Here is a 21,250-nt window from a genome sequence, read left to right on the forward strand (position 1 = left end):
TTTATCCTGCCCTTGTGTTGAAATCCTCTAGGAAGGATAAAACAGTCCACGTCCTTAATGTTTTTTCAACTTGCTTGCTGGCTTTTGCACAATTTTGAGCAGGGTTTGAGGTTTCCTTATAAAGTAGTGGAGCAGTTTAGAAATGAGAAATGGAATTTTTTAGAAATTGTAAAAATACGAAAGAGTCATTTTTAGTAGAAATCATAATTGCACATGTTTTTATAACTAGATTAAAACTTTTCATAAAATATTCTAACATCCTATAATACTTCTTTAGAAAGAATTAGCAAGTTTTCAGTTCATATTATAGCATAGTTCTGAACCAGACCTATGAGTTCAAACAAGTAAAGTTTTTCAGAGGATGGTATAAGCATTCAATAAAAAACCTTTATCCTGGTAATAGATAAGAATTAATAATCTTAAAGTATTTGAACTATTTTCCAGTTTACATCATAAAATTCCACCTAGTATCTATAGAGTAGGTAGATGTCTGTCACCTCATACCTGTTGTCATTGACACTAGTTTAAAAAAAAAATCGTTGTTTATGATCCAGGGCCAAGAATTGGATCTGTTCAAGGGCACATTTGCTTTTCACACCTCTACAGCCTCCATTCAAATGCGGCCTGGCTTAAAATAAATTAGGTGATACATACTTTCTTTCCTTTGGGATGTACCTTTACTTTTGGATTTCTATTCAGTTATCCTTTTATGGCTGCTTAGATACATTAAGAGCAAGAAAGGATCAGGGAGTCAGTTAAAAAACAATCTTGTTGACAGTACAGTCATTGTGTGGTTTGTAGGGCATAAAGCAGTGAGATTAACAGACTGACAAATGCTTGGGATGGCGATGGAAAAGAATCACAATGTAATATATATCACGAAGTTTTCTGTGTTTTGGTTGTTCTATCATAGTGACCGATTTGTACAAGCTTTCAACCCTGGGATACTTTTAAAAAGTATGTGTACTTCTTTAATTTAATCATTGTGACCACAAATCAGCCTTCTGAAGTATAAGAATTAGAAAATGAGATGAAGGTATAATTTGAGTAGATAATATCTTTTATTTATAGTCTTATTCTTTAGTTTGTTTTGGAATTCTGAGGATTGTACATCTGTCCGTGTTTTTATTCTTTAGTTTGTTTTTATTTTCTTAAGATTAATTGGCCTCAGTCAAAGGAAGAATGGAATACTTTAAAGGAGTTTGTAACAGATTTTTACTCTTGAACGCGAGCTGTTATGACTTAATAAGAGAGTAAATAGAGTAGATATAAAAAAGTGAATTTCATTTAAGTGCGCTATCAATAAACAAAATCTAAGAAAAGATGCCATTTATAATAGCAACAAAAATACAGTTTCTGGCAATGAACCTGATACAAGATGTACAAAACTTTTATGCAGGAAACTACAATTTCATTGTAAGACATTTAAAAAAATAGAAGTATTAGGTTTATACAAGATGATTTGATATTGCAAATGTAATTTTTTCCCTAAGTTAGTGTGTAGATTCAGTGCAGTTCCATCAAAATACCAATAGAAATTTTGGGGGAACTTGACAAACTAATAAAATGAAGGAGTACTGGTCTAAAAGGAGGTGATCATTCCAGGAAAAGAACTTTTTCTCTAAATACCAAGACCTAGTAAGCCATTTTAATTCTTACTACTTATACAAAAATACAGTATACACAAACAAAACAGAGAGCCCCAAGACAGACTCACATATATGTGGAAACACATTCTCGAATATGAGAAATGTCAGAAATAGCATTACAGGTTTTTAACCTGTACCCTCTGCAGATCTATTCCAAATGGATTAAGGACTCCAATGGGAAAATCACATGCAGAAGAAAATACAGGCAGATATATTTTTGATTACAGAGAAGAAGCAAATAGTAATATTTAGAATTTCTGTTTATCAAAAGTGAGTGAAAGGACAAGCTACAAACTTGGAAAGTATTTTTACTATGCATATAACTGACAAAGAATTAGTCTGAGGACAGGTAAAGAATTCATACGAATCGATAAGAAAGTGACCCCACCTTGCCCTCAGGGCCCCCGGGGCACAGTGCCAAGGGGCTGAAACAGTTTGACAGAACTACAGGAATTTTTCCTTCGATCCAGTTATCCCACACTTGTGAATGTATCCAAAGAGAATCTACCCCCTAGAAATAAAAGGAACAACAACAACAAAAAAAAAACACTAAAAACTTCCCAACATTCAATAACGGCTGACAAGTCAAGAGAAGTTCAGGATATCCACTCAGTAAGATGGAGCCTTTTTACATTATACTTATTAAGGACATATACATAACATTAAACAGAACAACTGAAGATTATATTGAGGCTGTATAAAAGTTATATATGGGGGAAATGTGGGAAAAAGAAAATTTACTATTTGTTATGTTGGTAGGAGATTGTTAGGCTTTTTTTTTTAACTGTCTTGTGATTACAATTTGTGAAACATAAAGATAAGGAAAAGAGAACTCAGTAGAAAAATAGGCAGAAATCAAGCAATCCTAAAGTAAAATTAAAAAATATTTCATAGAAGGGAAAACATGACTGGCTAAACACATCAGCAGAGATCTCAACCTCTTTTTTTAAGCAGGAAAATCCAAATTAAAACTTACAGTGAACTATTTTTTTATACCAAACAAATGGAGAAAATTATAGCTTAGAAGACAGTATCAAGTATTTGGTGACTATGTGGATCAGTGGGTGGTATTATATCCTGCTGTTGGAGTGTAAACTGTTTTAACCACCTTTGAAAATGATTTGGCATTACCCGGTAAAGTTGAATATATGTATCTCCTAGGCCCAGCAGTATTTACCTTAGAGAAACTTTCAGATACACCCATGTACTTTTCATTTGTCTCTGTGAGGATGTTTCTAGCATTATTGTTCTTAATAGCAAACCCGCAAACAACCCACGTGTCCCATCAGTGGTATAAAGGATAAGTACATTATAGTATAGTCATACACAGGCATTCCAGATTCCAGCGGCGTTAATGAATTAGCGGCATTAATGAATTACAACCACATGCATCAGAATCTCAAATCCAATGTTGAGGGGATGGTGGGATGGGAAGCAAGTGTCAAATATAGACAGTATGATTTTATTTTTATAAAGTTAAAATTGTAATATTACATGGTTTATGTTTATGTTCAGTAATACAAAAATTTGTGGTAAATCTATTTTAAAAAGTGAGGGATTAATAAACACAGAATTCAGAATAGAGGTGACCTCTAAGGGAGGAAGAGGATGCAGAGATGGAGAGGGTATGTAGTGGATCTCAGAGGACTGGTGATGTTCTTCCTCTTAAATGGGTAATAGGGGTTTATTTTAATATTATAGTTATGCTAATATTTTATTCTCTTAATAATAAACACATAAACCAACTTGTCAGGAAGATCTTATCTTTTGATGATCTTTTCAGCAGTTTTCACCATTTATAGAGTTGGATGTCTTTGTTTTCTTACAACCTTAATGATAATTTAACAAGAGTTTATCAATTTGATCCTCACAAAAAGTTGTCACATTTTTCTTGCCTTGTAGATTTCCCGTCAGACATTGCTAACAAGTCTCTCTCAGAGAGCTCTGCCACAATGCTCTGGAAGTCCAAAGGCAGGAGGAGGAGAGCATCCCACCCTACTGCTGAGTCCTCTAGTGAGCAGGGAGCTAGTGAAGCTGACATTGACAGTGATAGCGGCTACTGCAGTCCCAAACACAGCACCAACCAGCCGGCCGCAGGGGCTTTGCGAGCCGATTCTGGCCCCGTGAATGTATGTAACATTGTTTTGATTTCTTTATCAGTCTTCTGTGTCAGCATTATTCTTGTTACCTCTGCTAAAGCTTAGGTATCTATTTTCATTAACAGTTCCTACAGTAATAGGATGGTTACAGACATTTTGTATACGTTATTAATATGAAAAATATTTATGGATAAGTCATTTTTTGTAAGATTGTAGTAAGCATTCTTCACACTAGGTTAGATTATGAAATATTTGCAAGGTATTTGGTAATGATTTTGGAGTGGAAAATAATTGTCATTTTTGTTTCTATTTTTAGCATGTGGAATCATCTGTATGTACAGGTACTTATTTTTCTGCATAGTGTTTTTGCTATATTTTCTTCTTTGTCCATGTCAGAGTTTTGCTATACTTTCTTCTTTGTCCATGTCAAAGTTTTGCTTTTAAGCATGAGGCTTGCTGATGTTGCAAAAAATTAGGAGTCTTCTAAAGAGATTCAAGTTAAATTGAAAGTACAGTCTTGCTGATAAAATTGAAAAAATGCCAGCCAGAGGTATTTGCATCTAACACATATTATTAAGAACTGGATTGCCACTTAAAGTTTACAGAAAAATTTCCACTATTACATTTATAGTGACTGAATTACAGCACGTAAAGTTAAGGAGCAATTTAGATTTTGACATCTTATATAAGTAAATCATATATAAATCTTGTTTGTTACAGGTGGTGTAAGTTGGTCCAATGTAACTTGCCAGGCAACTCAGAAAAAACCATGGATGGAAAAAAATCAGACATTTTCTAGAGGTGGAAGGCAGACTGAACAAAGAAATAACTCACAGGTAATTTGAAATAGGTTGGACAAATTTGATTAGTGTGATATGAATTATTATAAATGATATAATGGTTTTGAAGGTCAGTGCCCTTAATTTTTAGAGATGCATATTGAATTACATACAAGTAAAATGTATCTGTAACTTTAAAATGGCTTAGCCCATAAAATCATTATTCAGGTAATGAAACAAAATGGCAAAATGTTGAAAGTAAATGGTGTATATGTGGCTGCATATCGGACCATTTCCTACTTTTTTTATTTAAAAAAATATATTTGGATATTTCATAATTATAAAATAGAATACCCTTCAATCCTACCTCACTTGCTGACTTAACCATATAAAGAATTTAATACCTTAAATATTGATTCTTTGAACTCAGGACAGCAGCCTCGTTCATGTGACTTTGCTCAACTCTAAACGCCATGAGCCACGCTCTGCTTGTTGCAGGGCCATAGCGATGACTGCCTCTCCATAATGCAGCCAGATTGGGCAGCTTCCTGATCTTGGCGGGTAGCAAGGTCTAGCTGCAGTATGGCAGAGCGAGTTCCATCCTGTCACAAACTTCCAGTAACTGTCTTCCTGCATTGACTGCCTATGAAATCAGCGGGTTGTATTGGTCAGTATTTTTCCTTTTCAACTTTTAGATAGACTTCCTGGTTTCCATAAATCTAGTCAAAAAATTAGGGTTATATCAATAGGTCTGTGGGTAAACCAAAATAAGAGTAAGTTGTTAACAGATTAAATAGACCAAATACTTGCCTGTTTTTGCCTCCCTAAAATGAAGTACTTCAGATGTACCCTAACTTTAATTAGGGTATCAGGGAAACAAGTGAAATAATGCCCTCTTCCCTGTGGTTGGTGCCAAAAATAAGTCATCATTTGTAGCAGGCTTGTGAGGCAGTCTAGCTTTATTTGATTAAAAACAAACAAGCTAAAACAATTGTTCAAAGAGATTAAAATCTATAAAATTTTTGGTTAAGTACTGAAAATTTTACATTGAAATTGTATCTGCTTAGACCTGCCGATTTTGCAGCCTCAGAATTGCTACTATTAGTATCAGCCAACTAGAGAGGAAATAATACTGATATGGAAAAATATTTTATCTCTACCTCAAAAATGGTGAGAAATGGTGAAAGAACAAAAAAGATTGTGAAAATACATATAGTATGTTGAGTTTTGTTTATTTTGTAACTCTCCATTCCATAAGACCTGGAGACAGATGTTATACGAAGTCTTTGCTTTCTTTTCTACTTCTAATGTTATATTTTTCTTAAGCGCGTATTTGTTTCATTTTTTGACATGCAGAATCTTTTTTTTAAGTCAAAATATTCTCCTTTTTATAATTTCTGATTATTTTTAGACTTAAAACATCTTTAGGAATCAAATATTCACTTGTATTTTCTGCTATGATTTTATAGACTAATGTTTCAAGACTTTAAAATCTGAGATTAATAACATCACATCCCAGATACGGACATTGATAGAGTCAAGATACAGAACAGATTCATCACTTACAGTGCCCTTTTATAGTCACACTTCCTTCCTTTCCCCAACCCCACCAGCCTCTCCTTAACCCCTGTAAGGCACTAATATGTTTCCCTTTGCTGTAAATTTTTCATTTCAAGAATGTTGTATAGCCCTGACTGGTGTGGCTTAGTGGGTTGAGTGTTGTCCTGCAAATCCAAAGGTTGCTAGTTTGATTCCCAGTCCAGGTCCATGGTTGGGGGCATGTAAGAGGCAACTGGTTGGTTGATGTTTCTCTCACATGTCAATGTTTCTTTCCCTTGCTCCCTCTGTTTCCCTCTCTTTAAAAATAAATAAATAAAATCTTTAAAAAAAAAAAGAATGTTGTGTAAAGGAACTCATACAGTCCTTTTAGGATTGGCTTTCTTTCACTTGCACGGTTCTCTAGAGATTTATCCAGGTTGTTGGATATATCAATAGTTCAGTCCTTTTTGTGGCTGACTTCTGTTTTCATTGTATGGATATACCACAGTGAGTTCCACTTTTTCCTAATGAAGGACATCTGGATTATTTCCAGTTTTTGGCAATTCTGAATAAAAATGATACAAATGTTCATGTATGGGGGTGGGGAGAGTAACATACATTATCACATTTTCATATTTTCCTTATAAAGACATTGCTCAAAAGTTTTAATGTTTTATAGTAAATAAATGCACTTGTGAGAATTATGAGAGTTCATTGAGTTGTACACTTCTGTGTACTTTTCTGATGTTACAGTTCAGTAAAACATTTACTTAAAAATAATAAATTTTTTTTCCTGTGTTTTTTGTTTTTTCTTTTTTACTTAGGTTGGATTCAGATGCCGAGGACATAGTACTTCTTCAGAAAGAAGACAGAATTTGCAAAAGAGACAAGATAATAAGCAGTTAAACCCCAGTCAATCTCATAGAAGTGACCCAAATTCTGAGTCTTTATATTTTGAGGTATTTTTTCACACTCTGTTTTGAAATCTGTTGTAGCAGATGTCCCCATTACAAAATTAATTTTCTTCTAGTATAATACCTTTTATGTCTTAATATGTAACTGCTGGCTTATAAATTACTTAGAAATAACAACTTTATTTATTTTTGGAGAGGGGGGAGGGAGGGAAAAAGAGGGAAAGAGATATCTGTGTGTGACACATCATCGATTGCCTCTTGTGTGTCCCCAGCTGGGGACCCAGTCCACAACCCAAGCATGTGCCCTGACTGGGAATCAAACCAGTGGCCCTTCAGTTGCAGGCCAGCACTCAGTCCACTGAGTCACACCAGCCAAGGCTATAAGTATTGACTTTTTTTTTTTGTCTTGGTTTTATATAGGGTTGGGCAAAAGTAGATTTAAAGTTGTAATTAGGTGAAAGTTTATTCTTGTATTATGATGTATTATTGTATTATTTCCCATACAAACAACTGTGAACCTGTCTTTGCCCCACCCTGTATAGTTAGTCTGACATTAACTTCATTAATTTTACTTTTTTAAATTTTTCATGATTATTCATCATTTTGAGATATAGAGCTAGAACTTGATTTTATGTGGATTTCATCTAGTATAAAACATTCTTCATAGTTTTTGTTATTGTTGTTCAGTCTTTTTGTCAGGTTTTTCAGATTTGAATAGTTCAGTTTAGTTAATTTGTGCTGCCAGTTAGGAGAGTCTGGGAGAAGAAAGAAGAAAAGGTACTTCATTTTCTCTAATAGGTAGGAAGTTTATATTCTAATTGTGGTATTTCTATTGTTTATTCCTCTACTTGAGGCCTATTTGTGTAAAAGTAAGGTACTCTGAACCATACATTGAAGTGAATAAATGTACTACCCTAATGGAGGTTGTTTGTAGTAGAGAATGTAGATATGTACACTCCTAAATATTTGCTTGAGTGTGGTTGGAGTTGAAAGGAGAAACAAATCTGTTTGGACTTGGGGCAGGTAGGAGAACATTTGGAATAGATTTAAAAGAATGAGTTGTGTCAAGATGCTGAATAACATTTGAGATAACTCATTTGAGTAAATCATTTTTGTTGGGTCATAGTTTCTGTAAAATAGGTTAGTAGATGAAGATTAAGCTGGAAAACATACTTGAGCCCCGAGGCTAGAGATGAATATTATATTGGAGAAACTTGGTTGTTGACCCGAAAGACTTGAGAATGCATTGTAATTATTTTATCAAGAACAGTATATGAGGCAGATTTATTATTTGCATTTAACTATATGATTGGTTCCTTATATTAACTTACATTTCGTTAAAGATACTAAAAATACTTTTCAATGTAAAGGAGGATATTGGTTAAGAAATTACTTTGGGAAATTTAAATTTTTCTTCATTTTTTAACTTTTAACTGTGATAGGTATGTATGGTAATGCAGGACAGGGAATATATTAATGAGCTTCATATTAAGCCATGTGTTTAATTTTCTCCCAAACTATCTGAAATGTGATAAGATCCTTTTTGAATTTATTTTCTATGACTTTACCATATCAGGGTAGAATTATTAATAATAAAAATTGAATAGTAAAGAAATCCAAAGGATGGACATGTATGGATATGCCCCCATCCTTGAATAAATTAGCTATGTTTAAGACTGTAAATAGTTTAATATAGTACCAAAAAAGTTACCTCCTCATTTTTCATTGCTCTTAAGCATTATAAAAAGTTTTTCTTAAGAGTTTATTTCTTTGAACTGTTTTTATTTGAAATGTGAAACTAAGGATGAAGATGGATTTCGAGAACTAAATGAGAATGGAAATGCTAAAGAAGAGAATATTCAACAGAAACTTTCTTCAAAAGTAGTAAGTGACTTTTTTCAAAACATAAAAGCAAAATATGTGAACATCTTTTGAACTATGGCTATGTTGAGAGAAAATGTTACAGGTAAGTATAAAGACATGAGGCAGCATGGTATATAACAAACATTACCTTTAATACTTGAATATCTCTTTTCAGCATAGCCAGAACAAAGGCACTTTCCTATGAAGGTCATAGTTTCATTACACACAGGAAAATACCATTAATTAAATGACATCGTACAACACACAGTCCATACTGAAACTTCCCCAGTTGTTGCAAAAGTTCACTTTGGAGTTATTTTGTTTCAGTCCTGGGTGCATATGAGCATCACCTATTGCATTAAGCTGTTTTGTCTTTATTATTTTCTAGTCTAGAATGGTCCCACCACTCACTCTGTTCTTTATGACATTGAATTCTTTGAAGAGTCTAGTCCAGTTATACTGTAGAATATCTTACATTCTTGATTGTCTTTTCTTGTTACTAGACTTTCATGGTATTAGACTTTCATGGTATTACTGACAAATAATTTTCTCTGATTATTATAGTTGGATGATTTACCTGAAAACTCACCAATCAACATAGTTCAGACTCCAATTCCCATTACAACATCCGTTCCTAAACGTGCAAAAAGTCAGAAGAAGAAAGCTTTAGCAGCAGCCCTTGCCACAGCTCAAGAATATTCAGAAATAAGTATGGAACAAAAAAAATTACAGGTATGTATTCATTTTATGAACAAATGTAATAGTTTATTTAGTAGGCTTGCAGAGAAGGACAGTAATGACAAATACAATTATCTTAAATTGCCACACTGTCATACAAAAAAAAATTTTTTTTGTTTGTTTACCTTGCAGGAAGCTTTATCAAAGGCAGCTGGAAAAAAGAATAAAACGCCTGTGCAACTAGATTTGGGGGACATGTTAGCAGCTCTGGAAAAACAACAACAAGCTATGAAAGCACGACAAATTACTAATACCAGGCCTCTGTCATGTACAGGTGATACCCTTAGTCTGAGCAGTTTGCTATTTGGCTTTGGTAATTTACTTTGGATATTGTTAGTCTAAATTATATCTATCTGAGAAATTCAGCGTCTAGTCACCAGCTCCTCCACTGCTACCCTAGTAGTCCCATTGTACTACACTACAGTAGCCTCCTACTTATTACCTACCTTTTCTTCCCCCTAACCCCGGTCTGTTTTACAAGGAGTGATCTTTTTAAATACAAGCTGGGTTTTCCCTGGCTAGGGTGGCCCAATTGGAATGTCATTCTGTAAACTGTAAGGTGGTTGGTTCAATTCCCAGTTAGGGCACAGGCCTAGGTTGTGAGTTCTGTCCCTGGTAGGGGTGAGTACGAGAGGCAGCTGATTGATGTTTTTTCTCTCTTAAATCGATGTTTCTCTCCCTCTCTCTCTAAAATCAGTAAACATGTCCTCAGATGAGGGTAGGGAAAAAAAATATATATATATATATGATTATATCGCTCCACTACTCCTCATCTCACTTGGAGTAAAGCCAGAGTCCTGCTAAGGCCATGTCTTAATTTATCCTATTATTTTTCTACCCTCATCACCATTCTCTGCTGGTACACTGTTCTAGACAGGTTAGCTCCCTCAGTGTTCCATAGACACACCCAGCATGCTCCTTGCTCAGTATCTTTGTGTTTGCTCTTTTATTTACCTGGAACTCTATTTCCTTGGATATCAGTGTAGTTTGTCCCCTTAGATCCTTCAGCTCTCTGTTCAAATGTCAGTTGATGTACATTTTGAAACCAACCAAGTGTTTCTTTCCTTCAGAGGTTGAAATAACAAAAGTAATGTGGCTCTCTGTTAAATTGTACAATTTAAAACCAAATGGGAAACAGGAATTAGAGAGAGAGAGAGTGTTAGAGAGAGAGAATATGAATGAATGAATAAATGAATATGATCTAGCTTTCTATTGAAACAGTAGCTTATATTTTAACAAACCTTGTCAAATTTAGAGCTCAGTGGCTCTGATATGCTTCCTCATTTCTTTTCATAAGTCTTTGTTTCATAAGTCTAAATCTTTGTTTTAGAAGATGAGGAATGAGGTAAAGGGAAGGTAAAGGCACCAACCAAAAAGCACAGATGTTGAGAGGCAGGATTAAATGTTCTGTTTCTTTGAAAAGGATCTATTGTTTTTAGATGTAGAGATATGTAGCAGTGTATGACTTTAATCCTCTTTGGAAAATGCTTAAATCTCTAGTGAGTTACCCATCCAGGTTGAAACTTAGCTTTTAGTAACTATTGGTAAAGGTGACATTGAATGAGTACTAAGCCTTAGAGTTCCATGTTGTTGAGAAGGGGGACGGCATTGCCATCTCACTAAGAGAAAGGACTGTAGGGAACGGAGCCGAGCTAGCAGTGCTCTGGGGGCAGTTTGCTTCGTGGCTACAAGCAGGGCGTGGCGTTGAGCTGCCTGGGTTTCAGTTCTGTTTTTACATCTATTTCCTTGGCAAGTTATTTAATGTTCCTGTCCTTCAATTTCCTCACATTAAAATGGAGGTAATGAAAGTACCTGCCTCAGGATTGTTTTGAGGGGTAAATGAGATGATACATGTAAAGTACTTAGAAGTGTGTGTGGGTTACGATCACTCAATAAATGTTAGACTGATTATTACAAAGAAGAGATTGTTAACCTATGATACTTCACATGGTTTATTGTTACAACTTTGATTCATTTAGTAAATGTTAGTATATACAGATGTAAAGATATACATGCAAGCATAGGGTCAGAAACTGTGAAGTTACAGGTATTAAAATATGTTTCTATTCTAGTCAGAAAGATGTACACAAATAACTAATAAAAAGTAGCTCCTAAGGAAAGATACCGGGAAAGTTTTATGAACTTTTAGAAGACAAAGTAGTTTATGTCAATAGGAAGGTATGGGAGGATGTTATATTAAATGTCTTCATATATGATAACATTTGGATGGGTCTTTGAAAGGGGAGTAGGATTCTTGACCAATAGAAATGAGGTTAATTTCTAATCTGTCACCAGTGTTTAAATTAGAAAGTGTTAATTACAAAGAAATCAGCTTTTATGGTAAGCCCAAAAAACAGGATGAGATGATGTTAGAGATGCGAAAGGATTGTAGGTAATTGATCAGTTTTTTGTTTGATTTTTTTTTTTTTAATTTACTGATGGAATGCACAAGCATATCAAAGAGGACTCCAAACTCTCTGTGGTGGTAGTAAAGGCTATAATGCTACCTAACAAAATAAGGATCATGAAGCAAGAATTTTATTGGGAACAGTAGACTCTGGCTTTGTTGTATTTGAAGTGCTAGTTAGGGAGATCCTAGTGGTTCCCATGTAACTTATAGTTATGTCTGTGTGTGCAGTGTTAGAAGTCAGTGTGTTTCCAATAGAGACAGTGGTAGCTTTGGAAATAACTGATACATAAGGGAAAGAAAAGTTAGGAAAAAAATGTCTTCAGGGGTAAAGCCTTGAGGAATGCTCAGATTTAAAGGACAAAAGGAAGAAGAACCAGAGAAATAAGTTTGAGAAAGAGTAAAAAAATAGAAAAGTGTTAAGTTACAGGAGGCAGAGTTAGAACTTGGGGGAAGAGGATGTGGTCTTTGGTATCAAATGGTGATAGAAACAAGAATAGAATGAAGGCTCAAGAGAATTAGATTTGGCAATGTCAAGGTTATATGTGATCTTGACAATAGCAGTTTTTAAGAGAGTGGGTAGGACAGAAGCCAAATTGTAGTGATTTTGGAAGCAATGAAGAGAACTATTCAGACTATTCAGAAATTTAACAAGGGAGGAAAGGGGAGTGTTGGTACCTTAGCTTGAGGGGAAGCCAGTCAGAAGGGTTTTAGTGATTTGCCTGCCTGTTTGTTTTGTTTTTTTAGATAAAATTTATTTTTAGATAGAGGGGAAGGGAGAAAGAAAGAGAGGGAGAGAAACATTGATCGGTTGCCTCTCACACTCCCCTAACCCAGGGGCCTGGTCCTCAACCCAGGCATGTGCCCTGACCAGGAACTGAACTGGCGACCTTTCAGTTTGTTGAAGGATACCCAGCCCACTGAGTCACATCTGTCAGGGCAGATAGAGGAGATTTTAGTTTCTTTGGGAGTTAGGGAAAAGAGTTAGGGATTAATGAGGAACTTGAAAGATGCAAGTGAAAAGGGACAGAGCGAGATCCTTGAAGAATTAATTAATCCTGAAACAGGATTATAAGCACAGGTAGTTGGTGAACTTTGGGCAGGGGTAAGGATGTCTGCTGCCTCCTCTCAGGTGGCTTGTGAGTTTATATTGGATAGTATTGGGCTGGCCAAAAAGTCTGTTAGGATTTTTCTGTAAAATAAAAGACACAATTTTTCATTTTCACGGATAACTATTGATTTGGATATTTTGAGTATTTTGACTATCTCTCACTGTTGGCCTCTAGTGGGTGTAGAGGCCTGGGGTGCTGCTAAGCATCTTCCAATACATAAGACAGTCTCACAGCTAAGAATTTGGCCAAAAGGTCAGTAGTACCAAGAGACTTCACAAACCAGTTTTGACACATTCAATCAGTCAGAGCACCTTCTCCATACACTGCACAAATCTTTTTTGCATTTAAGTTGTGTTTTTTACCTTTCTTGAAATAATAAAGCATAATATGCCAAAAATGTTGTTTATCTCCCATCTTCAGTATTAAAATGGCTGTACAAAAATTCACCAGTTTTGATTTTTTTTCTTTAATGCATGCTGATATGACAGCTGTCACAACACAATCTAACAAAACTTTCAAACAAAGTTAGAGACAACTAAGCACTACCAGAGTCATCTTATGGAAGAAACCTAATGGATTTTTTTGGCCAACCCAGTATCTTCTCAGAGAAGTAGGAAAAGCTTGTCTGTTAGAGTGAGAGGATTGAGATGAAAGGTTGAGGACTGCAAAAGAATTTGAGGGTAGCCACTGGAGACTGCAGTGGGGGAAGCGGGTATCATCCTGCTCTGACTGAAATGAGGAGGTGAGTGAGAGACTACATGTAAGGGCAATTCTTACATACGGCAGATTGAGTCAAAAAAAAGGAGACATGCAGGAGTTCTCAAATGTCAGAGGTGGAATGATTCTGATTGGAGACCAGTTGCAAGAATTGACATGCTTGTTGCCTCAGTAGAGTAGAACTAGCAGCATAAATTAATTAATTGCATTGGCTTTGTCTTTATCATATGGAGACTAAAACAATGGGTAAAAGCTGTATCTGAGGGACATGATATGGGTATGTGCTGCTCTGACAATTTGATGTCTGTTTTTTCACAAGAAGATGATGTTTTGATAGACTTAGCATTAGAAAATTTCTAAGTACTGAGAGTGAGCTGTAGTAGTAAAACTAATGTTCTTGTTTGTTTTTAGTGGTCACTGCAGCTTCTTTTCACACTAAAGACTCTACTAACAGACAGCCTTTAACCAAAAGTCAGCCCTGTTTGACATCCTTTAATTCTTTGGACATTACTTCCTCTAAAGCAAAAAAAGGAAAAGAGAAGGAAATTGTAAAACTAAAACGGCCCACTGCACTTAAAAAGGTAAAGCAAAATCTGGGATGTTTATTTTACAGGATAAATAAGGGTTTAAGTCTGTTTTGTAAAAGTAATGTGACGTTTTAGCTAACAGATTATTGTGGAATGTTCGTAGGCATGATCATAAAGGTGGTAACGAGTTAACTTGAAACTGGGGATATGTCATCAGCATCTTGACTATCTTCCTGTCTTAGACAGGGCCCTAGGGAATGAATTCTTTCTGTAAGATCCTAGGAATCAGGAGCTCTGGATTCTAACACTAACATCAGTGATTATTATGTAGTTTTAGGCAACTCTTACCCCCATCTTCATCTCTAAGTGTTAAATAACAGCACTGCTCTATTTAACTCAGTGTTATTAAAGGGAGATAATCCATGTCTGAATAATTGACTAGAAAATGTAAATCTAAGGGAACTATATGACCCGGTTTCTAAACTTTTTATTTAATGCATTTTCAGGTAAACTCTAGGTTTTGCCAACCAGTACAAAGACTGACATAGATGCTGCTAGATAGATATAGTATTATAGAGCATAATTGCCTCTTTCTATTTTGGATATAGTACCTCCTTCACCTACAGTGCTAAAAATACATTTATCTTTTTGCCAGTCAGTTTTTATGTAGCCAACTAAACACAACGCCATCAAAAATCCTCATGTCCATTTTTAAGTGAATGTAATAGTGAACATTTTAATTATTCAATACATACTTAAAGAGTGATTAGTAATTAAAACCTGGTAATGACTTTTAGGTTATTTTGAAAGAGAGAGAGGAAAAGAAGGGCCGTTTAACTGTGGACCACAATCTTTTGGGATCTGAGGAACCAACAGAAATGCACTTAGATTTTATTGATGATTTGCCACAGGAGATTGTTTCCCAGGAAGGTAAGAACCCCTTTTCCTCTTCTCGTGGAATGGTTTAGAGTATTTTACTTAATATGTAAGCCATTACTAGTTATTCTCCTAATTAGAGGATATGCTTTATATTTTATTTTTGAGAGTGGATTCTGTTGAAGATGGTTCTGTAGGGATATATTTAAAAAGAGGGGAGCAGTGCTATATGGTAAGTTTTCAGCATTTTTGAGACTTAAATCCTGACTTTGTTGTAAACCTTAGTAATTACAATCTCACCAGTGCATCCTATGCAACTGTTGCAAGTTCTTTTCATTTCGTCTTCTGTTATATCTGGAACACCTAGCTCTCTTTCTTCACAGGGCATTCACTTTCTTTTAAGCGAATTGTTTTCTTGATTGTCTTTCTTGGCTTTCATGAGTTAATGCATATGCCACAATGAGTAGAGAATTGCAAAGCCTGTCATAGTGCACAATCCAGTTGGTCAATAAGATTCAGTCCTGTATAGTAGCCAGCATGTATGATTCCAGTTGGGATCTCAGCAGAACTATAGATTGCTTCTATAATTTTGCTACTATGGAAGAAAGATTTTAAGAAAGAACTGGCAAGGTCCCTTTCTCTGCTGTTACATATTTATTCAACAAAACAGTGTTCCCCTCTGTTTAGAAAAATGAATTTACTTCTAAAGACTGTTCAGCTAGGACATATTTGCTTAGAATTTCTCTTTACTCTCAATTAAATATCATTGCTTTTGTACTTAGGCATATTTGTCCATCTATTCCTTCAGAAGGCGTTTATTGAATATTTGTTATGTGTACTTTAGTAACGGAGGTGGGAGTGGGAAAGTCAGAAAACGTTGTAGACTGGTCTTGCTACAGAAAGTTTATCATGTATGGAGATAAGAAACTATATGTATAACTTTGCTAATTAATGGACTGAATATACAAATACCAACTCATTTCCTCACTTTAGGTGTTTAGGAAAGAAGTAGTAACTGAAGGAGGCAGTTGAGTTAGGGGATGGCATCTAAAAGTGCAGCTGCCTGAGCACAGAAGCAGATACCAAGTAAGAGAAGCTGGGATGGTGCCTCGTGTGGTGTGGAGAGATTGAGAGAGGTAGAATCATTGCCAGCAGCAATGGGGATTTTTAGTTTTAAGAATGATTTCTAAGAAATGGGAAAAATAGAGATGAAGCAGATAGGTAATAGGATCATCTGATATAGAAGCTAATACCTTGTTCTTCCATTTAAATTCCCTAAGGAATGTATGTTTTAGATAATTTGGACTTCTTCAATCTCTTCTGTGGAGACCTGTAGGTCACGGGTGATGTTTTGTTTTTTTTTAAGAATATTTTGAGAGTAGGAAGACTTCATTTTTGTAGAATATGGGACAAGTTTATTTGTAATATGAACGATGTCCAACTTGTTAGCTTCTGGGGAATTTGGAATTGATACAAAAGACAACTGCCATTCTAAATTATACTGATTATATTGATTTTAATATAGAGCTTTTCAGCATTTGATGTTTCTAAAATCTTTACTGTTACCCCACATCTCTGTAGATACTGGACTGAGCGTGCCCAGTGATACTTCGCTCTCTCCAGCAAGTCAGAACTCTCCGTACTGTATGACACCTGTGTCACAAGGCTCTCCAGCTAGTTCTGGGATAGGCAGTCCAATGGCATCTTCAACAATAACCAAAATCCACAGCAAAAGATTTAGAGAGTAAGTATTAGTCTCATTATTGAGATTCAATAGTTTAAGTTACCCTGATTGTAGTTCTGAATATAATACTGTCATTATTATTTGGTGAGTTGAGCAGACAAAACACTAATGACCTTATTTCAGATTCTGTTTAATAGCTGGTTTCATGATATTTAAAGCATTTGTCTTCCATCAGCCATCAGTTTCATGTGAAAGTGAGTGGAGTGTAAATATACTTTTTATATCAGATAGTGTTTATATCCTCGCAATTTGGTCTCTTAACATCTTACATATAAAATGCCGAACTATGAGGTATTTCTCTCTTCAAGTGCTTACATTTTTTTGTTTATATTATTGGCACTTCAAAAAAAAAGTACTATAACCAATTCATGCAAAGTTCCTAAGACATTGTTACATGAAGTGAACCTGTTACATAAAGCTATTTGTTTCTGAGGAGATATTTCTTAAGTTTTAAATTGCCCATCTGTGAATAACCTTGAACTAGCAGTTACTGCTGTGAAAGATTTTGAGATTTTAACATTTGTGCAGATGAATTAATTTTACCTTTAAAAATGACATAGGAACATAAGGTGAAAATAAAATCTCTGTGAATGCAAACTATGTTGGTTGGTTCTGTTCTTTTCTTTATACTGTTCTCTTGAGCAAAAGCTTGCCCTGATTTGGGAAGTTAATTAAATGTCAAGTAATAGATGTGAAACAAAGGAAACTCTCGGAGAATAAAATGTTACATGTGCGCGCGTGTGCGCAATAAACAGCTTAAAGAAAAACAGAATGAAGGAAATTGCATTTTTGATGTTCTGTTCTTTAATTTTTGCATACTTTTAAGTAGTTAATCTTTCCTCAGTCTGTCTAGTTTTATCTTCCCTTCTGAAGGAGTGGCATACTTGTACTTATTTAAACATTTTTCACAGAAACATAAAAATCCCAAAGAAGAGCTCCCCCCGCACACACACACAAAGGGCAGGCCTAGATTTTTCCACTCTGTAATGTAATTTAGAAGTAGAATTTTGCTTGCCTGGTTATTCCTAGATTAGAAATTACTCCAGTGTTCCTTGTTAAGTACTTGCTAATGGCAGAGGTTAGGGGTTAGAACTAGAAAAGTAGAGTATATTAATAAATAGCTGTGAGCAGTGTGGTTCAGTTAGTTGGGCGTCATCCTGAAAACCAAAAGGTCGCTGATTGATTCCTGGACAGGGCACATGACTGGGTTGCCAGTTTGGTCTCTGGACAGTGCATACGAGAGGCAACTGATTGATGTTTTCTCCCCCTTTTTCTCCTTTCCTTCCCTTCTTTCTAAAAATAAATAAAAATTTAAAAAAATATAAATAAACCTGGATGACTTCCTTATTCCTGAAATTTAGTGCTATAGTAGCCTCACACTTATTTCCTTTCTATTTTTTTTGCATTGTAGCCATAATATATCACAAAGGACCTCATTCATTTGCTTTGCGTCATATGTTTAGGCTTGAATTTAATTACTGAGTTCATCCCCCTTAGCCATAGATTGTTGGAGTTGACCTTTGAGGCCATCTTATTTAACTCTGTATATTTATGATTGAGGAAAACAATGCCCAGAGACTGTGACTTATCCAAGAGTGAAGGATGTATTGTTGGTATTAGGGTATTCAGTAAATATCTACAGTTACATTTTTTTCCTACTAGAAGCATCTTTAATATTGAAATGAAATAACCTTATATCTCCGTACCAAAAACAGTTTTTAATTAAGCAGGCTAACATTTGATTTATATTATTTGGAATTTAATTATTGTGAGTTTAGATAGTAGTTCCTTGAGGTTTGATCTATCCGTTATGTAAAAGCCAATCTGTTGTAATTCAGAAAAACTGTTTTTCTGTTTTTCTAATTGACTAAAGGAATAAGAGATTTTAAAGATGTAACTTTTTATGAAAACCTCTTACTAGATCTGTTATTTCCCAGAGTGATTTTATAATTACAGAAAAATAAATTGGGCAAACTGACTTATTTTTGGTTTCCTTTACAGGTATTGTAATCAGGTTCTTTGTAAAGAGATTGATGAATGTGTGACTCTTCTTCTTCAAGAGCTTGTCAGTTTTCAGGAGCGTATCTATCAAAAGGACCCTGTGAGGGCAAAAGCCAGGAGACGGCTGGTTATGGGTCTGAGGGAGGTTACCAAACATATGAAGTTAAACAAGATCAAATGCGTAATAATTTCTCCCAACTGTGAAAAAATCCAGTCAAAAGGTGTGAATATTTTACTTTTGAATTGTTTTGATACTTCTTTAGTATAATTGTAGATACACAGTGAATTTTGAAGTGGAATTCATATGACTTAGCAGAGTTTAAGTATAAAACATAACATGGAGCATGAAGGAAGAACATCTATTTCAGTACGCAAAATTAAGTATTAAAATTGAGATTGGACTGTAAAGAAAATCCCCATATGTGGACACTAGTAAAGGATTTAAGTTGGGCCAACCCACTGTGCTGTCTGTAGTAGCGAGAGTAGGGACCAGCAAGAGTGCATTTCTTTCCCTCTGCAAATATATTCTCCTTTTTTCATTTTTATTTTACCTTTCTTTGATGACCCTTTTTTCTTGGTTATGGTGGAGATTTGCCCCTCAGAAAGCAGCAGTATTACAGAGCTTTTTGGGTGAGCTGGCAAATAAGTACTTCGTACTATGTTGTATACCCTTATTTGTCGTTTTTCATGAAGTAGCCACTTTGGGTGGTTGGAGCAGACAGATGCACCAAGGAGCAGTACCAAGCATGTTCTCCATAGGGGAGGAATACCAATAAAAAGAGTAGTATATAGTATAGTACATAGTATATAGTAGTAGTATATAATATAATATATAGTAGTAGTATATACATGTACTAATACCTGTGATAAGTCGCTACTTAGCTACTTGAGAGATTGGCTAAAGTAATTAGCCACTATTCACAATTCTAATTCATTTCTTTTAACAAATGTTTATTGTATTGAAATTTGATTTCCTCTACACTAAATCCTATGGAGAGACAAAAATACAAGGAATATGGAATTTAATTGGAGAGAAAGAAAATATGTGTATATATCCATATGTAGTACAAATTCAAATAGGAAAATGTGTGGAACGGCCTAAGTGTCACAGGCCTTCATAGAATCCTTTGCTGCTGTGTTTTATAGTTTAACTATTGAGTGCTAAAATAGCTCGATTTGGGAAATATTAAATTAGAACACCTACATGTGTGTTGACTTTCTCAGGTGGTCTGGATGAGGCTCTGTATAATGTTATAGCCATGGCACGGGAACAAGAAATTCCTTTTGTGTTTGCCCTTGGGAGAAAAGCTCTAGGACGCTGTGTGAACAAGCTCGTTCCTGTTAGTGTAGTGGGAATCTTCAACTACGTTGGTGCTGAGGTAAGACTTTAGAAGACACACCCTCCTTCACTCCCCCTACCCTGCCGCCAAATAGTATGTTTTCTGTTGACGCATGCCAGTGTTACGTTTAAGCATTTGAAGAAGTGAGATGATAACTCTCCAAGGATGAGTGGAAAATTCTTGAGTATTATATTTCCTTTTTTAGTGTTGAAACCTTTACATAAGTTAATCCTACAGTATTTTAAAAAGAATTTTAGCTGCTGTTTCTGCCACAGTGGTTTTTTCTTGAGAGTTCAGCTGTGTAATACTTGATCACTTATTTAACTGCTGGGTAAAGATTATTTGATACAGTGTAAAATAACTTTCTTCATACTCTATGTTGGGTGTATTTTGTGCTATATTAGGAGTTGAAAGAAAAGAATCCTTTAATTGGAGAGGATGTTACTCTAGGAAATGGAATTTCTAAACCAGTTGGCAGAATTATTCTGAACCTCTAACACCCTCTCCTTCCTCTTGCACTCAGCTAATACAAAGCCTACCCATAGAAGCTGATAATATAAAGGTTATTTAGAGTAATGCTTATTAACATACAGCATTTTAAGATGTTTTTATGAAGTTGATTCTACAATATTTTGTGACACTACTGATGGACCATATTTTCTCTCTTGCCAGATACAGTTAAACCTTGGTTCTCGAATGTCTTGGTTCTTGAAAAATTCAGTTCTTGACCAAGTTGTTCACAGAAAAAAAAGTTTCATTTGCCTAACAAAAGTTAAGAAATTGATTCTTTACCTGACTACCTTTCATGCTGATACTTGTATGATCAGTCACATGTCTGTCCAGCAACAAACCAAGGAGATTCGGCTTTCAAACAAATTGCTTCCTGAACAGTTTTCTGGAATGAATTCAGTTGGAGAACTGAGGTTCCACTGTATTCTGTTTTTA

General features: G+C 35.1%; 1 protein-coding gene across 3 annotated transcripts in view; it reads left to right on the forward strand.

The window, feature by feature from the left end:
* SECISBP2L (SECIS binding protein 2 like) overlaps positions 1-21,250 on the forward strand; it is a 50,533-nt gene that overhangs the window by 13,874 nt on the left and 15,409 nt on the right. For all 3 annotated transcript variants that reach the window (XM_054565451.1, XM_054565453.1, XM_054565452.1), the window contains 12 exons: positions 3,552-3,778; positions 4,065-4,089; positions 4,469-4,584; positions 6,891-7,025; positions 8,784-8,864; positions 9,408-9,575; positions 9,714-9,855; positions 14,229-14,398; positions 15,142-15,274; positions 16,802-16,964; positions 18,966-19,186; positions 20,190-20,344. In XM_054565451.1, coding sequence (XP_054421426.1) covers positions 3,552-3,778; positions 4,065-4,089; positions 4,469-4,584; positions 6,891-7,025; positions 8,784-8,864; positions 9,408-9,575; positions 9,714-9,855; positions 14,229-14,398; positions 15,142-15,274; positions 16,802-16,964; positions 18,966-19,186; positions 20,190-20,344 — 1,736 coding nt within the window. The remainder of the gene's footprint in view (positions 1-3,551; positions 3,779-4,064; positions 4,090-4,468; positions 4,585-6,890; positions 7,026-8,783; positions 8,865-9,407; positions 9,576-9,713; positions 9,856-14,228; positions 14,399-15,141; positions 15,275-16,801; positions 16,965-18,965; positions 19,187-20,189; positions 20,345-21,250) is intronic.

The sequence above is a fragment of the Pteronotus mesoamericanus genome, unplaced genomic scaffold (assembly GCF_021234165.1).
Source record: "Pteronotus mesoamericanus isolate MK-2021 breed Mesoamerican mustached bat unplaced genomic scaffold, CSHL_Meso_final contig_164, whole genome shotgun sequence".
NCBI classification, from domain to species: Eukaryota; Metazoa; Chordata; class Mammalia; order Chiroptera; family Mormoopidae; genus Pteronotus; species Pteronotus mesoamericanus.